Raw genomic sequence first — 21,489 nt, 5'->3', positions numbered from 1 at the left:
GGCTGGCATGAATTTGACAAGATTCTGGAAACATTCCTTTGAGATTCTGGTCCATCTTAACATGGAGATTGCATGATTGTTTAGGAGCACTTTCATGCTGCTAATCCCCTGTTCTAATTCATCCCAAATCTGATCTACTGGATTCATTTCTGGTGATATGAATGAATGTATGACACTGAAGAACACTGAACTCACTGTCATGTTCATGAAACCAGTTTAAGAGACGCTGGCATTGGGACATGGTGCCTCATAATGCTGGAAGTGCTCGTTACAAGATGGGTAAACTGCAGTCATTAAGGGAAACACATGGTCAGCAAACTCAAATAGGCTGTAGCATTCAAGCAATGATTGACAGAAATTAACCGGCTCAAAATGTGTCAAAAAAGAATTCCCCTCATAATTCCACCACATTCATCATACCAGGCTACTGTTTAGTTTTGGTCAGTCTGTGCCCCTGCAGCCTCAGCCTTCTGTTCTCAGCTGAAAGAAGTAAAACCCTCCTGTTGCTGTTACTGTTTTCATGATTTTACACAAAAACTACTCATTTATATACCTATTCAGCCTAGAGTGGTATAACTCCCATCATTCATGCCGGAATACTAGCATGTGTTTCACCACAGCCGTGTTTCAGAGCATAGATTATTATTTACATATACAACTTCTGAAAGGCACATTAAGGAAAACAGAGGAATGAAGAAAATCATTTTCTGAGTGGTGCAAACATGCATGTTGCATGATGTGAGTTTAATCTGATTGTAAAATAAAAAGTAAAAAAAAAATAATAATAAGACTAATAACTGAAAAATAAGGTTGCACATACACTGTAGAACCACCGACCAGTCTCTAAACCCAGCTCTCTTGAAGCAACTCAGGGCTCAGAGGTAATGGTCAGAGGAAGGACACTTGATCCTCCTGGCATTACATCAACATCCCTGCTGCTGATCCTGGGATCAGGTCCCAAACCCTGCAGCTCTATCACGTTTTGGCTCCTTCTGTAGAATCCTAATCCACTCATTCACCTCTGCCAAACAATCCTTACAATCCCTGCTAATTGATGCAGAGCCTATTAGAACATTAACCAATCAGAGCAGAGCCTCAGTCAATGAGCTTATCAAGTGTAATGTGAAGGGAAGGTAACAGGTAAGAGCCAACAGTATATTGCCAGTATAGGCCAGGTCACCAATCGTCAGGCCCAGGTCATTTGTGGAACAATGCCATACCAACACATCGCCATGGTGACGGTTAAGAAGTCAGAGAGAACTTTGTGTGCATCCAGTGTAAAGCACTCAGTGTTTTCTACTGGCTGCATTATGGGGATGCACTGTATGTTGTGGGAAGGTAAACCAGACACATTTCCCATTTGGGTAGGCTTCTGGTGATCTGCTGTAATTCTGGTGCTACTGCTGATTCTCTCTTATATGCGTGGATCCAACTGCCCTTAATTTTTAATTCTTAGTGTTTCTTTCTTCTGCATGAATGTGCTCCAGCTGCCCTGTGGTTATTAGATGCCCACTTATAATTAAGTTCTGGAGTCGTCGTTCTCCTCTGGCATTAGTGGCCCATAGGGCACCACTGTTATGCCGCTGGGAGTTATTCTCTGTACAGCTTCACTACAGCAGCTCTATTACAGTTTGCAGTTACTGAGATGCTAGCCCCTTCGTCCACTGTCACAGTCATATCAGAATAGTATGGCCAACCCTGATTAGGAATGAACTCGGCCCGGGATGTTACAGGGGACAGGGTTTGTTGCCCATATAAATAAGCAAGCACACCAGTCAGTTGTAGCAGGGTGCAAAACTGTCGTCATGGGCAAAGGATGCGAGTTAACTGACAATAAAAGGCCATGATAATAAAGTACCAGGCGATGGGTAGTAGCATCTTGGAACTCACTAACTTTGTGGGATGTTCTACAGCTGCCATAGCGAAGATGTACAGAGACTTCTCACACATTGAGTGCCTCCCAACAGCGTAACAGTGGTGCTGCACAGGCCACGGATGCCCAAGGGGATTGACAATGCCAGCGAGTGGATAGGTTAACTCTATAATAAACATCTTCCATCACCTAACAGACACCATGCCAACAAGTCTCGCTAGTGTCATCTGAGCCCAGGGTGGATATTCCCGCTATCTGATAGGTGGTCATAATATTCTAATAGAACAGTGAATTTTTGGTTTGTTTTAAGTGAGTGTATGCGTGCGTGTAGGTGCATGGCTCCTGGTGTGATTTGCTGCTGGGTTCGTCTTTTGCAAAACAAAAAACACTGTCAAAAACAATCCAGATAAGCTACCTAATTACTCAGCTGACTGACAGTTCATTACTTTAACATTTTGTTGTGCCTTATAATAATAATCATCTCTCTCTCCTGCTCTCTCTCTCTCTCCCTTTCTCCATCTCTCACACAAGCACACACAATTCCAATTCTGATGTAGGTGCTGTTCCTTAACGTTCACTTTATGCTATTGTTGTCATGTTCTGAGAAAAAATCAACATATATAAATATGCATAAATATAGAATGTTTACTATTAGACGGCGAAACTAAACAAGCCTAGATGTTCATTGTAAAGTGAATTAAAATGACATCATTTATTAAATAATGATATTAAAAGGACTTCAATTATTTGATTGAATTTGACACATTATAAGTATATGATTAAAGTAATTGTGTGACTAATAAACAGTGTGTTAGTTTGGACTTAGTCAATAACTATTGATAGCACGTCACTGGGACTCTCAGTGTCACTTAGAGTTCTAATATGAGAAATCTACCCACATAATTTGCCACTACATTTAACTATGTTGATGCATATAATCAAGATCCACACTGTGACGTTCAAGCTTAAATGTATGTGTCCTTATATTGCTTTTGTTTTCTGAAAAATAATAAGAATAACTGATGGTGACCAATGTTACATCATACACAAAACTGAATTTGGATAATTAAACTTTCCACCAAATTTTTTTAATATTACAAATCTCCAGTCTTGCTGCTGCCTACACTTTGCTCCACAGTCATTCACTGCACTGAAACAGAAAAAGGAAAATCAAATCAGATCAGGGGAAAGTTTCTTAACCTGAAGCCCTCCAAGGGGTCATCTAATGAACTTCACTTGCGCTGAGAATGGAATGGAATTGCCCTTAGGATAGTAACAGGGATTCCCTGAGGGGAAATGAAGAGAGTTAAAGTTAAGAGCAATAAAGAAATGGGACATGAATCTCTCTTGTCTTATATAACTAACCAACCTGGCGGTGTGAGAAAAAGCATGTGGTCCCTTTAGAAAGTGCTGCTTTACTGCTGGGAAATGGTCTGCATTTCTGTACAACATCACACAGCTGTAGTGTCATATCCATCCATCCATTCATCCATTCTTCTATCTGCTTCTTCCTGGTAAGGGTGGTGGTGGGTATAGAGTCTACTCTACTCTGAATTATTGGGTGCAAGGCAAAAACACCCCCTGTACAGAAAACCACACACACACTCATAACTAGGGGCAATTTTGGGAGGTGGGAGGAAACCGGAGCACCTGGAGGAAACACACATGGACATGGGGAGAATACACAGAATTTCTCACAGACAAAGGCTATTCATGAAATGGTTATGCAAACATGTATTTTTATGACATATTAATGTCCAAAACGACAAAAAAATGGTCCATTTTTAGTTTTCTCCATCGTTAATTCTGGCTGAATGGACCAATAAAAATGTTGCAAAATATTTTTTTACACTGATTTTCATTGAAAGTTAAGAAGGTTTTTGTTGCATCATTCAGAGGAATGATGCGCTGATTATGAAAATTCTCATTAATAAAAACCTCCATGTTAACGATGTTAATGAAAACTGACAAGCCTAGTCATTGCAGCTCTATGGGGTATGCCTGCTTTTGCTCAGAGTACACTCCAGACATCATAACTACAGTAAGCCTGTCTTGCAGATTGCAGAGGTTTAGTCGGAGCAGGCAGATGAAGAGGGTGCAGTAAGCAGCCGCTGTTTGCTTTCTGAGATTTCAGAGACAGTTACATCTCCAACTGAAATTCCATTAGTCGTATAATAGCAACCTAACTCATCCACTGCTTTAAATACGGAATTCAGCGCATGAAGCTGCCGACGTTAGAAAACTGAGCTGAAATTACAAAAAGCCATCAACGATGTAATTAATCTTCAAGGTGACTTCAGGTAAACTGGCTTCTAATTCACTAAAAAGCCTAGTTTCTTTTAAACAAATCAAGCAAAATTGGAGTAATTATTAATGTTGAAATAGGTTCGCTTGCCCTGTGGGGGATCTTACGTCACTCTCAGGCAAGCGTGCGTTGTCCCGCCTCTATTACAAATGGCTCTAGAGTAATTCTCTTCATCACCCTCTGCCTCCATTAAGGGCTGCCTGTAGTAATGGTGCTCTCATATCAAACAGTGGCGCCCAGAACAGGCCGTTCTCTTCCATCTCCAGACAGGATGCAATTATCACCGCACACTACGCTTACTCTCTTTCTCTCCCGCACACACACACACACACGCATGCACGGCAGGTCTGTTTCACCAGACTTCATTAAGGATTTAATACCAGTCCGCACAACCTCCTGACACCCAGCCATGACGCAGGGGGATGTGAAGTCCGGCTGAGCGGGATGGGGAGTGTTCGTGAGACGGAGAGAGAGAAGAGGGGGAATGGGTTCTACCAGCAGACTGAGGGCACTAAGAAATGAGTGATATTTAAGCCTGCGGGAGTCTGATTTGACCTAGGCCGCACACAGAGCTAATTCACTGCGCAGGCACCTGTTCCTATGATCACAAATGGCCGGGAAGTTGGGCTTTTAAGCCGGCACTATTTTTCTGTTGCTATGTAAAGAATTGCTGACTGAGATAATAATACAGAGGCAATCATAAGCTCATGCTGTATTGCTGTGCTGCCGCTCTCAACTGCCAGTTCTGTAGCCATCTGACCTGTCACTGCCAGATTCCCAGTCCCAGTCCTAAATCCTAAGGATTAAAAAGCAGTTTCAATAGTGAATCACCTCTGACCTTGTAGTTTAGTCCAGACTTAATACATAAGTGAGAAAACCATCCCTCGATGCCCTTTTAGAAAAGATATTAAAATGGTCTGAACACATCTGTGAGCCCAGTTGAATACAACCCGTTTAGTTGCTTTTAACACAAACAGGAAATATCTTATTTTACACAGGCAGTGATTTAATTTTGGCAACCCAATTTTCTCCCCAATTTAGCTAATTGTACCCACTAGCGGGGTCTCCCCCTATCCCTCATGATGCCACCAGACTGGGAGGCTGAACACTAGCACAAGCTTCCAGACTTTTTAATTCAATACAATTGGCTGGTGTAGCGAATAACAACATCGCCTTGCTCATGGCATACTTGCTTGATTATTCCCCAGCTGTGAAGGCACACCATGCCACACCTGTTAAAGTCCTAAAAGTCCATAACCCCCAAAGCTACATTCACCTACCTGTGTAACATGATTCAAAAAAGAGAATTAGCCAAATGCCATTCATGTACCACATCAAATCTTAACATACAGTGGACCCCCAAGTGCCTTTTTCAGTAGGTTGTGAGTTTGATCACCAGAACTGCTGGATTTTGAATAAAAACCCCAAGCACCCAGAGAGACTGTGCGATATAAAATTATGCTCTCTTGGACTTCCAGCCACAGATGGCTGTGATATAGTTGAGGAACATACTCACAATTACATCATAACGTGGTCAGCACTTAGACAGTTGTGCCACCTGGAAGCCTCCTGTGTTTACAGGTTTTACAGCGGAAATGTGTAGAATGAAAGTCTACGTCAACTACATACTGTGGTCTTGTGGCCTGACATGAAATGTGTTAAAATAGTCATAACACAAGATGAAAGTTTCAATGATTCCAAATAAATCCTTCTTGATAGCAGTCAATTTTCCAGCAAATCACAATCACGAGGGGAATTCAAGAGCAAGAATGCAAGAGCTGTCTGGAAATTGAAACAAAGGCTAGAGATGAACTTGCAGGCCAGTAATTTAGGCAGAGCTTTATGCTGATGATCTCCAGAGATTAGGCTGACGTTAAGTGATGAGAGCTATCAGCACCATTCAGACTCTCTCCATTCATTTTCATGTTAAATTTTGGAATTGTGAATCTAGAGTCATGTTGCCTGACATCAGCAATCAGCCTTGCTCTCTCTCTGTCTGGGTAGATGTCTCTCTCTCTTCACATATCACTTTAGTGTGCTAGCTGTCTACTTGCCAATGCACCAAAGCTGAGTACCCGATGCAAACGCATCGGTTGCCCAGTGACGTTGCATCAGCAATAGTTTGGTAGTGGAGTCAGTGGCTGGTTTTGTCAGAGGAGGTATGTGTCAGTCTTAGCCCTCCCAATGTCGAGAGCTTTACATTTGATAGGTGGATTGGATTGGGCAATTGGCTCTCACAAATTTGGGAGGAAATAAAGGAATGAGGAATAAAGAAATACATGCATTTTGGAATAGTAAACAGTGCAGTAAGGAACACTGCTGCCCTACACAGTATAGCTTGGGTTTGATTCTCCAGCTGAGCAAGAACATCATGCTTTACTAGTAAGAGTTATTGGGCAGGACTCCTCACGCTACATTGGCTTGCTTTTGTAACATGATTGAGTTGTTAAAAGCAGCTCTGAATAAGAACATCTGCCAGAAGCCATAAATGTAACTCGGGGTGTCTGGCACAAAGACTAGAGCTGCACTTATTTACTGTCTAGGGCTATGAAGGACTGACTGCTCAGTGCGTTGGAAATCTCTCACAGCGGGAACATACAGCTTTATGAGAAGGTAATACAGACGGGAGAAGGAGAAGAGGCAGTTGGTAAAGGTCATTATCACTGGTCCAATAACGCTGTTAAGATTGGACTAGAGCGCCAGAGGGCAGACAAACTGAAATAGGGTTGGGGGGATGGATAGAAGACTAATATGATGAGCTAATGATAAGCTTAACTCTGTAAATAACAAATATTATATAAATGAATCTCATCAGGATGATCAAATTCCTGTCTATATTACTCTCTGGAGCCTCTCTCGCTCCCATCCTCTCTGCCTCTCTCCGTCTCTCCCTCTCTCCATCTCGCTCTGTCCTGTTTGTCCTTGGCTGAGCAGAGTTTGCTCTGTATCCCCGAGCCTCTACAGTTGTCTAGCCGCTGGTCTGATCCTCTCTCTCATGCATTCGCCTCCAGTCCGCAGGGATGAAATGGGACCCCTCTACTATATAGTACTGCAATTCAATACCCCCTCTGGGCCATCATAGATACTACAGTATATTTTCAAATATCCATAACGCCCTCCCCTCTCAGAAGTGGGGCTTTTGCAAAAAAGGTGGGTGGAGCCAGAGTCCCCTCTGACATCTAGAGAAGGTCAACTATCTTCTCAAAAAGACTCAGGCGCTGCCACTCTCCCCACAGTCAGGCCTGCAGAGGCAGCCACAGCTGTACAGTTCTGCTTGACTCAGTAGCATGGAGAGCTGCAACTCATACTGTAAACATACACTAATTAAAATTTGAAATATGTTGATAATATATGCAAGTGGCACGCAAAATGTTTGGGCACCTTTGGTCAAAACTTCTGTTGCTGTGAACAGAAAAGAGAAGATAACTTTGCTCTCCGAAAAGCATCTAATGTCAAAAACGGAGAATTCCTTTTAACACTTACAGCTAGATTATCTTACAGACTTTTTGAGTGAGAAAAAGGAAAAAGGAACACCATGAAAACGTTTAAGCACACCAAGAGATTTGAGCTCTCATTTTAACCAAGGCCACAGACCTTAATGACCTTGCTATTGCCTCTTCACACTCATTGTTAAGAAAGGTCAGATGATGCAAATTTCAAAGCTTAATGAATATTCAAACCAATTTTTAAATTTACATAGATGATGACCACAAAGCAGGAGAAGGCATGATGAAATCAGGAAGCTGTTTCCTCAGTTTGTAATGTACTTAAGAACTGGCAGTGAACAGAAATAGTGAAGGTCAAGTTAAGGACTGGAAGACCAAGAAAGCTTTCTGAGAGAACTGCTCACAGGATTGCTAGAGAGGACCTGTTTGACTGCAGAAGACCTTTGGGAAGATTTAGCAAACTGTGGAGTAGTAGTGCACTGTTCTACTGTGCAGCAACACCTGCAGAATATGACCTTCATACAAGAGTCATCAGAAGAAAACCTTTCACTATCCTCACATCTAGCCTGAAGCCTAAAGCATTCTGGAAACAAGTCATGTGCACTGTGGAAGTGATGGAATAGAAAATAGAACTTTCTGGCAGCAATGAGCAGAGATGTTTGGAGGAAAAGGGTGCATGAAAAGGGTACCTCTCCAACTGTTAATCAAAGGGGTGGGTCGATCATCATGCTTCGAGCTTGCAGTTTATCTTCTACTCATTAAACTATTCACAGAAACAGAATTTTTCTAACTTTTGCATGAGACTATAAAAATGTATAAATCTCTAAATCTTAAAGCATGGTATTAATTATGATATTTGATTATACTGATCCCATTAAACAATTAAGAACGATAGGTGAAAAATAAATCTCATATATTATGCCTGAGAATCATATTTAGACCGTCCATACGATTCAAATGTTCCAAAATCAATAAACCGGATCACCACCTTCAGACTGATGCATCGCTACACATCAGTGCATTTACACCCCTCAACAGCCACGCAAGTGAAGCATGCAAAAGTAAAGCTAACACCATCACACCCTCTATCTGACTTTCTCAGAAAGCTGCTAAGAGGAGAGCTAAAGGAACCACTGCTGAAGCTTAAAAACACATTAATCTCTCTCACTCACTCTCTCTCTCTCCCACACACACACACACACACACACACACACACACACAAACACACACTCTGAGCAGTCAGCATTGTGATGAGCACACTTGGTGAGTGGAGTGTCTCTTCAATGAAGGCCCGCTATTAAAGTGTCCATGATACGTCTTCACAGATTAAACTGGATATTTTCAATTTAGAGAGCAGGAATGAAAAGGCTTTCAGCTTAAAGTAATAGTTTGGTGGAAAATCACGTTCACGCAGTTTTCCATTTACCCTAAAAGAGGTCAGTCAGACAAGACATGTTTGATGTGTCTAAAGTTTGCTTCTTCAATTTCCCACTGGATCTACCAGCCTCACATAGCTAACAAATACTTGGAGTTTATACCACTGCAGTTAGCTGGAACCTGTAGCCTCGCCCTGACCATGCTCCCGCCCTTTTTTCTGTGTTCGTCTGTTTGTTTACGCTTGTTTTGAACACTCTAGCATGGAGTGTGGCCATGAGTTAATATTTTGGACTTTGTCCCTGCCCTAGCCCCGCCCAGTCTTACTCAGACTTCCACCTTTGTAGCCCTGCCCTCTCGTCATTCGGACTTCGGATTTCATTTTGGGAAAGTTTTTGTTTCGGAGCGTTTACGTCTTTGCCATTCAGAAATTACATATGTACAATACCAACTGGAAGACCTCTGATGTGCCCACAAAAATATGATGTGTGACAGTGGCCAAAAATATTTTCTTCTGATTCAAGGCAACATCTGTCTGAAAAAACTATGACATATGAATCAAGACGGGACTAAAAATATCAGATGACCACTGAGTTCATTAAAAAAGTGTGGGTAATTCAGTCTGTAATTCTCTCAGAGGAGGAGGGAAAAAACATGCTCATGTAGTTGATCTGGATGTAAATACAATCACCAAGAAGCCCTTGTGAAGGAGAGAATTACCCCAGGACCCCATGCAACTTTAATCCCTAGCTGTGTCCGAAACTGTGCCCTATTCACTATATAGTGCACTACTTTAAACCTTTGCTATTTTGTAGTGCTGTCTGAAAACTAGTACTTCAGCGCACTGTAACAATCCCACAATGCATCACAATACGTAGGTTTACAAACGATGTACACCAAATGGATATGGAATAGCTATAAATGCAACACAACCTGCTGTCGCACACAGAGGTGTCTGAACTCGTTCACTGCCTTGTCGAGTTCAGTTCTATACAGTGACCTGGATTTTTGCATGCAGCCGATAGTGAACACAGCTCTGGTCTTGCACTGTTTCCTGCCGAATGTTGACCTGGCTGTTATATAGAGCTGGACAATATGACGATATTTTAGCGCATTGTGCATACTGGGAATACTTCATTACCAACAGTGTAATTAGACTGGTTTATAACATGAAGCGCAGCAGATCACTGTATTCACTGTATTCAGTACGGGAAAGTATCTGAATAGTAGTTTTTAAAAGTGTGTCACTACTGATGTATTTTGTCTGTGATTTCATTACATGCATCTTGAAAAATGTTTTCCTCGTTGTTTCCCATGGATTCGAAAACACAGTTTTGGACTCTCTTAAGAGCGAAAATAAAGAGACCTCGCACTTGCATCCTGCCTCCACACCACATACATTACATCAGCACTGTGTAAACCAAACAGCTGACTCATCACACACTTGCTTTTAAGTTTTTAAGCCTCCCCAACAGACTTTTTAAAGCTTAATTTTTTACCTTTGACTTTAGCCTTCTAGCTACAGCACAACATTTAATGGAGCATATTTTTGTCCATTGTTTGGACATCAGTATGTCTTGGCTGATGGCTAAATTAATACCATTATCTTACCTAACTGCTTTTAACTAGAGACCCTCAGCCCTATATGCCCTTCCATACACAGCCCAGTGGTGCTACAGGTCAGCTGCATGTCAGGCAAAGCTCTTTAGACAGAGCTGACATGTCACACAGGTACAATGCAGCACGCTGCGTTTCCACCGTATGAAGGAAAGCACTTTCTGATTTTTACGCCTCAGTCCCACAGCCACACTGCTTTTGCCAATTTTTCACTCACTCATTCTTAAACACACACACACACACACACACACACACTCTTACTCGGGCTTCCCACACACATCCGTCCGAATGATTGACCTGCATTTCCTGCTTGTGGTACAAGCATGGAATGAAGCAGGAATCAATTAGCTCTGAACGAAGTGAGCGCCTCCGAACGTGCGAGTGAAGATGCTCCACTCGATCTGCCTAACGAGCAGCAGCCTCCTTTTAATCAATCACATTTCATACTGCCTAATTAGCACCGACAGAGACTTAGCGGAAAGTGGTCAAACACTACCCACTCACACACACACAGACATGGACAAGCTCTTATTAATCCTGTTAACTGCAAACGTCATGCATGTGTGCACGCCTGCATCACACGTATGTCACAGGAAAATACATCACACTCTCCTACCGAGTGGTCTTTAGTGCCGTACAGTTGACCTATCTATTTTATGTCCACAGGCTTGCTTTGGCATAGCTAACTGTTGCCAGGTTAGACACGCTGTAGCCTTTTTCAGGGCCCCTGGTCCTGAAAAAACAGGATCGCTGGTTTGAATCCGGGGTCATGCTGCCTGCCATCCGCAGCCGGAGCCAGAGAGAGCACAATTGGCTTGCTCTCTCTCCCCTTGCTTTAGTGTGATGCTGCTGCTGATGCATCTGCTGGCCAGTGCATCGGAGCTGGGTACTCCTAGCGCTTTCCTCCAGTAGAAAAGAGGCAGTGGCTGGTTGAACATGTAAGGGGACATGTGTTAGTCCTAATCCTCCCAGTGTTGGGAGCAATACGTGCAATGGGAGGGAGCACCAATGACTGGGAGGAAAATTGCAATCTCAAGCTTTTAATAAGTGAAACATCATTAGTATTAGAGATGGGTCTTCAGTTGGCATTTTAAGACAGAAAGCGCCTCCGCCAATCAGACACTCAGGGGAAGGTCATTCCACCACCTCGGTGCCAGGACAGAGAAAAGTCTATCGAATACTTGTCTTTTTACTTGTCTTGAGGGATGGTGGGTCAAGCTGAGCCGGTACCTGAAGCTCGAAGGGCTCTTGGTATGGACTGGGTTTTGACCACTGCCATCAGGTTGGCCAGCATCAGGGTTCTGAGTCTGATGCGGGCAGCTACAGGAAGCCAGCGTAAAGAACGTTGTGTGTGTAGAAAGCATTTGTGGGTTAATTGGGAAAATTATTTTTTTTATAAGGCCAGTTACAACCATTGTTGTATAACAGCTGGCCAGTGTTCTCGGAACACTAGAGGCACCTGGGATGGGCTTGCGACAGTGTATTGTGACATGATTTATAGTGAAAATGTTAACGTATTGTCACATCGGCCTTCGCTAATTGGAGCTCACAGAAGAACTCTAAGTGTGCCCGTACACTTATGCGCAGCTGCCTGATCGTGCACATGGTGAACCAAGGATGGTTACGTAAGCCATGGACTGCAGTGCAACTCCAAGCCTTTCAATGTAATCCATAGTGACAGTGTTTGCCTGTGCAGAAGAAAGGCTCAGTGTGTGTGTGTGTGTGTGTGTGTGTGTGTGTGTGTGTGTGTGAGTGTGTCTCACTCATATATGTGCGCGTGCTTTGCAAGAAAGGGAGAAATACTATGTGTGGCGACTGTTCTGAGTACAGGGCGATATGTCTTATAACACACACTGTGTGCATGTGTGTGGAGGTTACAGCGCTACAGCTGTGTATACGTGCTGTGGTCAGTGTGGGAGCGTGAGTGTGTTATGGAGGAGAATTTCAGTATGCATGTGTGTGTGTGCATGCATGCGCATGTGTAACTCACCAGCTTGCGTTGACACCAACCACAGACGCCACATAGAGCCACCAGCCAAACAGCACACACTGTTACTGCCAACGACACCAGGAACACACTCAGTGCCACCGAGCCTGTGAACACACACGCACACACACACACACATTAATGGTTGGCTGAGAAAAAAATAGTCTTTAACAAGTTCATAAACATTTTATGGTCTTAAAACCTTGCAAATATGTGACTGGACGATTTTTTGAGAGAGAGAGAGAGAGAGAGAGAGAGAGAGAGAGAGAGAGAGAGAGGATGCACAAATGGCAAAAGTTTAAACCTGCAAATACACACCGTTCTTACACTAATGCACCAACATTTACTCTCCAGACAATTTCACCATGAATATTCCCCACCCCCTCCATCCACACACCCCCAACACACACACACACACACACACACATCTAATGTTGCAAGTGGAGGGCAGAGCTGAGGTGATTCTATCAGATGGTCAGGCAGGCTGGTCTGGAGAGAGGGGTTTCAGGGTCAGCTCTGGTAATGGAAGTGTGGAAGCTGTGTGTTCTCTCACAGCAATGCACACACACACACACACACACACACACACACACATATATATATATATATATATATATAAATACACACTGCCAAATGTGATTGCATATTTATTCACTGTATCTGATGATGGAGAGAGAGAGAGAGAGAGAGAGAGATATAGAAAGACAGAGTGAGAAAGAGAGAGACAGATAGAGAGTGAGAGAGAGACGGGGTCTGACAAACTATGATTAATGGATAAATCTGGAAGAGGGGGGTGGCTGGATAGAGCGAGAGGGATGGGAGCAAAGAGTGATAAATGTGTAAGATTTATTTCTCCAGTAAACACAGGGGAAAGTGTGATGCCCTCCTGTACTCGCACAAGCAGTCTCTCTCTTTGTGTGTGTGTGTGTGTGTGTGTGTGTGTGTGTGTGCTCATGTGTGTTCTTTGATCTGCCGTTTCAGCTCAACCTTGAGAAACGACAGAAAAACTGGAACTTGGCCTTCAAAAAGACAGAGACCAAGAGTGAGTGAGAGAGAGCCAGAAAACTGGGAACGTTACAGGAACGTTTAGCAACATTTTTAAAAGGTTGCAGGAAGGTCTGAAAGCCTGTAACGTTCCAGAAACAATCAATTGTGAGAACAAACGAATAAACGTTAGCTGAACGTTATAAAAAAAAGTATAAATGAATTATTATTCTAAAAATAAATGCACGTAAAATGTTCTTGGAACGCCATGAAAACTTTGAACAGTTTAAACGTTTTAACCACCGAACATTCAAAAAACGTTCTGCTGACCAGAAATGATTATTAATTTCTTAAAATAACATCTATAAATATATAATATATATAATAAATCTATTATTAATTATTAGAAATGATTAGGGAGACAGAGAGAGAGAGTGAGTGAGTGAGAAAGAGAGAGACTGAGAGAGAGAGAGAGAGAGAGAGAGAGAGAGACAGAGAGAGAGCTAGAGAGGGAGAACGAGAGAGAGGGGCTGTATTTCCACAACATTCTCCTTCCTTCCTCCTCCCTTCTCCTCCTACTTCCTCTGTGTCTAATTCTGGTCAATAGCAGGAGAGGAAAAGCGAAACCCCTCTGTAGGCCCTGCCAAACCTCCCTGCTCTACACTCATCATTATCTCACACAACATCTCCCCCTCTCACTCCACACACTCACACACTGCTCTCCTCACTCTGCATCTCTCTGGGTAAAAGATGCAAAGATGCAGGGCGTTGTTGGGGGGGCGGGGCGGAGGAGTTATTATTAGATGTTAAATAAGGATTTCCGATTTCTCAGAAAGAAGCTGTGGTTACTATTCTCTCTCTCTCCTCCTCACACACACACACACACACACTTTCCCACATAGACATCTGATGGTCAGTAGACACAAATACAGTAGTAAAGTCACATGACTACAGTAAATCAGCTTTAATGATAGGGTCTATCTGTGATGTTTAGGTCAGGGGACCATATAGAGTCATGGCAAATTCTGTTAAAAAGTCTGTTAAAGTAGTCCATTGTGGATTTTGAGTGAGGTGGGTTTCGAGGTGGGTCCTCGTTTGATCTTTGTTTTTACAGATGGTGTGATGTTTGTACCCATAATTTGCTGTTTTTTAATAGAATCCATTCTTCCCTCTACCAGTGAAATGTGCCTTGTGCCACTGGCTGCAAAGCATGATCCAACCATCCCTGTGCTTAACAGTTGGATAGGTCTCCTCTTCATTCATCCGTCCACAGGACTTGTTTCCATAACACATCAGGCTTGTTTGGATGTTCCTTCGAAATCTTCTGATGCTGTGTTTTAGGGTGACGAAGCAGGAAAGGTTTCCTTCTGATGATTCTTCCATGAAGGTCATACTTCTGCAGATATCGCTGCACAGTAGAACAGTGCACCACCACTCCAGAGTCTGCTAAATCTTTCACGTGTTTCAGTCTTTCTATCCGAGTCTAGACAATAAGCGCTAGCTATATAATAACTGCCCTTACCTGTGATAAAAAAAAAAAATCACATCTGGGCATCTTATTCCTTAACCACTGAAGTGAATTCTAGTGGGAAGTGATCCGACATGACATCTCACGCAGAGCGATGTTAGAAATGTTTGGATTTGGTGAGTCAATTCCGCTCGTCTTCCAGGCACAGTTAGGAAAAAGCTGATCCAGCGTGCGTTCAACATGCACAAGCCATGACGCTCATACTCCAAGCTTAGAGCTCCAACATGAGCAGCGCCGTCACAAGCTCTTTATTTCTCCTGAGGGACGGGTCTGTAGCCGTTGTCCTTCTGCCATGTTGCACAGCGCAACTGTACATTACCATTCCATTCATCTTCACATGTAATGAGGCTTAACATTACACTACTGAAACAAGAGAGACAGAGAAACAGTAAACACATAGAGCGCAGCACACTGGCGGCACAGTATGTTCTGATGGACAGTGAGTGACCACACCGGGTCAGAAATACAGCTGTATGCAAAAGTTTGGGCACCTTTGACCAAATGACCTGTTTCGTCTTGGATTTTTCACTAAGAAGTGGTCAACTCAGTCTATGTAGCTAATCAATCATAAAAACACTATTTTCAGCAAATCCTAATGATTAAAAAAAAATCGTTAATGTGTTTTGTGGAAAAGTTTGAGCACCTTACAGAGTTAGGACATGGGTACACCTGGGTAAGTCCTAAGCCCTTTGTAGCTAAAAGTATTTAAATTCCTGAAATCTTTGCAGAAGGCCTCTAGTTATTTCAGGGCCATCTTGCTGCACAGCTCATTTAAGGTCTATTCACAATTTGTACCCCTCCAACCATTTGATTATGGCAATGTCACTGATAGCAACACAACCCTGAAAGCATGATGGATCCACCCCCACGCTTCAAACTTTGATCTACAGCTGGGCGATATGAAAAAAATGATATCGCAATATTTAGAGAATTTTTTTACCATATGTGATATTTATCACAATATTTTGTCATGTAGACAAAATGCACCAGCAACTGCTAACCAAATACCATACCGAGTACCATGATTTTTACTAGAGTGTACTGATGACACTCTTTGTAATGAAACGTGCAATTAATCAGTGCTCTTTAAGCACTGATGATATCCACGATATACTCATAAAAGCATACTGTGTACCACGATAACAAAATTTATCACAATACGATAAAATATTGTCATATTGCCCAGCTCTACTTTGAGCTTTGATGAAGTTGCAGGTTCGGTTTCCTTCTTCTGGTTTTTAGATGAAGATGTTTGTATATAGCTTGGAAATCTGATTCAGCTGCCAGAAACATTTCAGCTCAGTAATGTTATGTGGCAGCTATGTAAACAGGTTGGTTGCTAAGGCATTGCTAAAGGGGTTACTAAGTGGTTGCACTGGAATCCCAGGTGGTTGCAAAGTGGTTGCTAGGTGGTTGATAGGTGGTCACTATAGTGTCCCTAGTGGTCGCTATGGTGTTGATACATGGTTGCTAGGTGGTGGTTATGGTGTTGCTAGGGTCCCAGGTGGTTGCTATGGCATTTATACGTGGTTGCTATGGTTTCACAAATGGTTGCTATGGCATTGCTAGTTACGGCATCCCATGTGGTTTCTGTGGTGGTCCTAAGTGGTTGCTATAGTAACTGCTGAAAATGTTTGATTAGCTGCAAAGACTGTTTACTACAACTCAGTGTAAAAAACTGCAGCATACAACTTTACATTATTATTGTTATTAACTTTCATTTCTGTGGGTTTTCTTTTTACTATTTTTATGTTTTATTTAATTTTTTTGTAACTATATTGTTTTGAAGTTAAAATTAAGAGAGAGGGGGGGTGGGGTGCCAGAGGGTTAGGAGATGGTTCAAAGCAGATACAGACCAGAAAAATAACCTACTGCCCTTTCTTTGACTCATCATAAACGCACACACACACACACACACACAGCTCTGACAGGAGGCTCCCTGGTGGTTAGTGGGTAAACTCTACAGACAGGAGCACAGCTGGGTGCGGTGGGAGTATGTGTATTTGTGTGTGTGTGTGTTTAACCCAAACAAGACCACTGGGCTTAAAGCACCAATCGATCTATAAATGGCCATATCTTCTGAGGTACACGTGCCAGGAGTGTGTTTGATCCTTTTTCACACACACACACACACACACACACACAGACTTTTATCTCAATCTTTTCTCCAAGGTGGAGCGTGAAATAAAGTGTCAGTATAATGGGTTCTGACCCCAAGGAGAGGCGGAGATGGAGTGAAGGTAAACGACAGAAGGAAATCTGCTCTCTTGCTCGAGACACACACACAGCCAGGGATGTGATGAGATTTAAACGAGGGAAAGTGTCCCTGGTGGCGGGGGCACACTAAAACACACACACACAAAGCTCCAGTCCTTCTATTTTGCTCCCCTTAACACAAAGCAGTTGAGAGAATAAGACAGAGAGAGAGATAAGTGGCAGTAAGTGCAGTGATTTGGTGGTTTGGGGTTTGTTTGCCGTGGCTGAGATAAAAGAACTGCCTCACTGCTCACCCTGAGTACATTAATAACACTTCTTTCATTCAGTCCACAGCAACAGTATATTACATGACCCATATAAGCACCATTTTCCATATGAACACAGACACCACTACCATCTTCTGAAATTCGATTTTTCTTTCTGGGACTTTTCACAATCACAGTAAGTGATATTCAACAATCAATCTGGTACAGGCTTCAACCCCAACGAGCACAATACATATACAATGATGAAGCACAAACTTTACAAGACCTCTAAAGGTGTCCTGTGGTATTTGACAGCAAGTCCTGTAATTTGTGAGGTGGGGCCTTCATGGATCACATTAATCAGCCTTAGGTGCCCATGACCCTGCTGCTGTTTACTGGCTGTCTTTCCTTGAAGCACTTCAGGTAGGTACTGACCACTGCACTAGAAGTACCCCACAAGACCTGTCTGATGTTTTGAAGATGCTTTGATCCAGTCGTCTGGCCATCATAATTTGATGAAAGTGGCTCAGATCCGTACGCCTTTCCAATTTTCATGCACGTGTGAAATTACCGTATTTACTCTAATGTATCCTGTGTTCTCTGGAATGATTCGACTTCATCCAATACCCTGAATACTTGGATGAGTCAGAGAGTTGGGAATGAGGTGGGGGGTGATCGTCCAGCATCCTGACTTTATAACTCTTCAAACCCTCACATCAATGCTTCAAAATCTAGTAGAAAGCCTTCCCAGAACAGAAGAGACAGTTACTCCAACAAAAACTGGATCAATTTTTAATACCTTTGCTTTCCAAAGAAACTGAATGAGTAGGTGTCTCAATATTTTTGTCCATATTAACACCCTTCTGTCCTGATTAAAACACTGTAATCATGCATTACTTCAGCACTTTAACTGTATGCCTCACAAACCGCTTTCTCTCAGGGTCTTATCAGATACATCATACGCATTATGTTCGCTTACAGCTGCTCAGATCTGATATGCTGTTCTTCTGAAGTTCATAAGGAAACCAGTGAAACAGCACAGCTCGAAAGAGTTACAAGGAAGTGAGGAGAAGTCTTCATGCATGCTGTAGCTCTGTCTTTCTGACTGCTTCAATTAGTAAACTCCAGCGCTGAGAGGTCCGAAGGAGCCCCGAAGAAAGAACCTGGCGAAAGGGCAGTGTTAATCATCATTCAGCCTTGATGACTGAAGGATGTTAAAGTTGACAGGTCATGAGCAACGATGGCATCAGCTTCAGCTAGAGACAAGGTGGAGACAGATGAGCAGTATGATTGACAAGTTCCACTCAGGTCTTGCTGATAATAATGCCTAGTTCCCATTAAAATCTTCAGAAGGTGTGCCAGGGACCTTCTTCGTAAGTTTACAAAGTGTCCAGAAACCATGTGCTGATGAAATAACAGATAGTTTAGGGCTGTTTTAGTGGATCCTTTAACATCTCACAGCAGCACTACTGGGGCTCTGGTTAAGGCATGTGTTAAAATCACCTCTAAGTAGGACTGCTCCATTATTTGACTTCGACCTTTTTGTTCTGTTTTCTTACACAATGTAAAAAACACCAGATGCCCTTTACGCTATGTCAAGATTTCATGATGACTGGACCCACCAAAATGCTCCAAACTGACAAGGTTTTTTACAAGGTTTTATTCCAACAGTTAAATTATGGACGACACAGCTTGACCTTGATTTCACAGCACCAGTTTTGTGGTGCAGCTGTCTTAAAAAGGACTTGAGGTCATGTTCCCAAAAAGGTTAAATTCTTTAGCCTGTGCTCATGTTTCAACGAGCCAAGATAGAGTTGTGCTTGCTAAGGTCATGCCTTGTGGTCGTTCATGCGTGTTGGGCAATGTGACTGAACACCGAAGAAGCAAAGTCGTTACAGGGAATTACAGGGAGCAACACCGTCCTCTAGGGAGATGAAGATGAATCTACATGAGTCTGTGTGCATTTACACCACTGACTGATGCAGCCTTGCCATTTCTTCTTCTGCTGTGACTGTCAACTTTTACAGCTACTGGACCCCAGCGCTGTATACGCTGCACACACCTAGCATTTAGTTTCTGGCTGATTTTTATTTTGCTCCTTGTTCCTCACAAGGAGCTTCTGTACAGAGGAGGTACGAAGGATGACAGGGAAGTGTCTCATGGCCATCTCTCTGAATGATCATTGCACTGCTTAAAATGATTGACACACCATCTTCGTAGGCCTGTAGTGTCTCTGAAGCCTGTAGTGCCGCTCTACCAACTTTGTTGCTGTCAGATGTTACTGTCAATGCTTTTACCTGCACGAAGACTGTGAGTGATGGACAATGTCTAGCATTAGGCCGACATCACATCATAGCACTGTTCTCTACTCCTAGCATTTACACAAGTTACACAAGTTGGTAGTGTATGAAGTAGTCCGTCTGCAGCCTCCTGATAGGACAGGCTGAATATGTCCCTTCTCATGTTTCTTTGTTAGGAAAATGTGTTGTGAACATTCACATGCATAAAAAAGGATATGAGGGTGAATGGAGCCTATGGAAGAAGTGATCCTATTGTAAAAACACCATATAGACAAAAGTATTGGGACACCTACATAGTCATTGTTTCTTTTGAAACCAAGGGTAATAACAAAACTTTATCCTGTTCCAGAGAAGGCTTTCTACTAGATTTTGGAGCATTGCTGTGAGGGTTTGATTGCATTCAGAAACAAGAGTGTTAGTCAGTGATGGAGGGTATGGTGCCAGTATGTTCATGCTTATCTGCTCCAGAGAGTTCTATTCTATTGGCATACTTCTATACAGGGACTACACAAGCTGTGTTGCAATGTATCTTAAAGTAGCTGAATGCACTGAATAGAAGGGGTGTCCACACACATTTGGACATAGGGTGTAAATTGTATGATCCACTGTAGAACAGTGTTCATGCAACAAATAGGAGTCTCAGCAAGCAGACCAACATTAGCCAACTTGTCTGGATCAACATTTGCGTCTGCTAGCTCCAGATCAAAAGCTGAGCTGATGCACTTACACAACCACCTCTTCAGCTGCAACATGCTGGGCCTGAACAGAGCCACTAGAGATGGGTTTGAATTCAGAGTGAGATCATCTTCTAGGGAGGATGAAACATGGCATGCAAGGTTGTCCCCCCACCCACTCACTGTAGGAAGCGGCCCCAGTTATAGGCTTGTGAGGACTGCCAGGTGTGCCACTGCCACACTGTCCACTTCCACTCCTGTCACCATAAGCAAGATTCTTTCAACTCTGGCCATGAAAATAACCAGTATTTATAATGTCATTAAAGTAAATGTGATATTTTTTGTACTGGGTAATTGGGACCCTGTGTATGACAGGCCATTGTACTGTACTTTTAATAGCTGACTGAATTTTAAAGTACACTTTACAGCCATTGCACAGCAGTACACCCTAATTCAACCTTCTCATTTAAGCCATCCAGTGAAAACACATACACACTCACAAGTGAATAGGGCAGTAAGATCACACACACATGGAACAGTGGTCAGATATTTTAGCACTTTATGTGCAATTGGTTAAGGGCTCTTCAGCTGTGAATGTTAAAAACTGAGAACGAGCCGTTTCTTCACTCCCCCAGCAACTCTAAATCCTGCCTGTCTGGGGGATCAAACCTGCAACCTCCAAGTCTCAAGCTTGCTTCTCTAATTGTAGGCCCCAGCAGACCATGTGCCTGTGTTGTTAGTTTTTACTGATATACCAGCACCTGCAATTTTCCAGTGACCTTGGGTAAAGATGCTTAAAATAAAGGTATTCAGTATTAGACCTCAGGTTATATGCAGGGCCCCAAATGTCGGAACCCTGTCACACAACAGCAGTACAGCACACTAAAGCTCACAGCATTCACAGCATCAGATGTAGTTTTGAGGCATTCGAGGGAGTGT

At 42.7% G+C, this 21,489-nt stretch overlaps 1 protein-coding gene across 1 annotated transcript in view; it reads right to left on the bottom strand.

Annotated features, from left to right (window-relative positions):
* The window catches only part of syt7a (synaptotagmin VIIa), a 137,717-nt gene that overhangs the window by 65,026 nt on the left and 51,202 nt on the right, over positions 1–21,489 (bottom strand). The window contains exon 2 of the mRNA XM_072672333.1: positions 12,606–12,709. Coding sequence (XP_072528434.1) covers positions 12,606–12,709 — 104 coding nt within the window. The remainder of the gene's footprint in view (positions 1–12,605; positions 12,710–21,489) is intronic.

The sequence above is a fragment of the Salminus brasiliensis genome, chromosome 2 (assembly GCF_030463535.1).
Source record: "Salminus brasiliensis chromosome 2, fSalBra1.hap2, whole genome shotgun sequence".
NCBI classification, from domain to species: Eukaryota; Metazoa; Chordata; class Actinopteri; order Characiformes; family Bryconidae; genus Salminus; species Salminus brasiliensis.
Note: the sequence above shows the minus strand (reverse complement) of the source record. Positions and strands in the feature narration are given on the sequence as shown.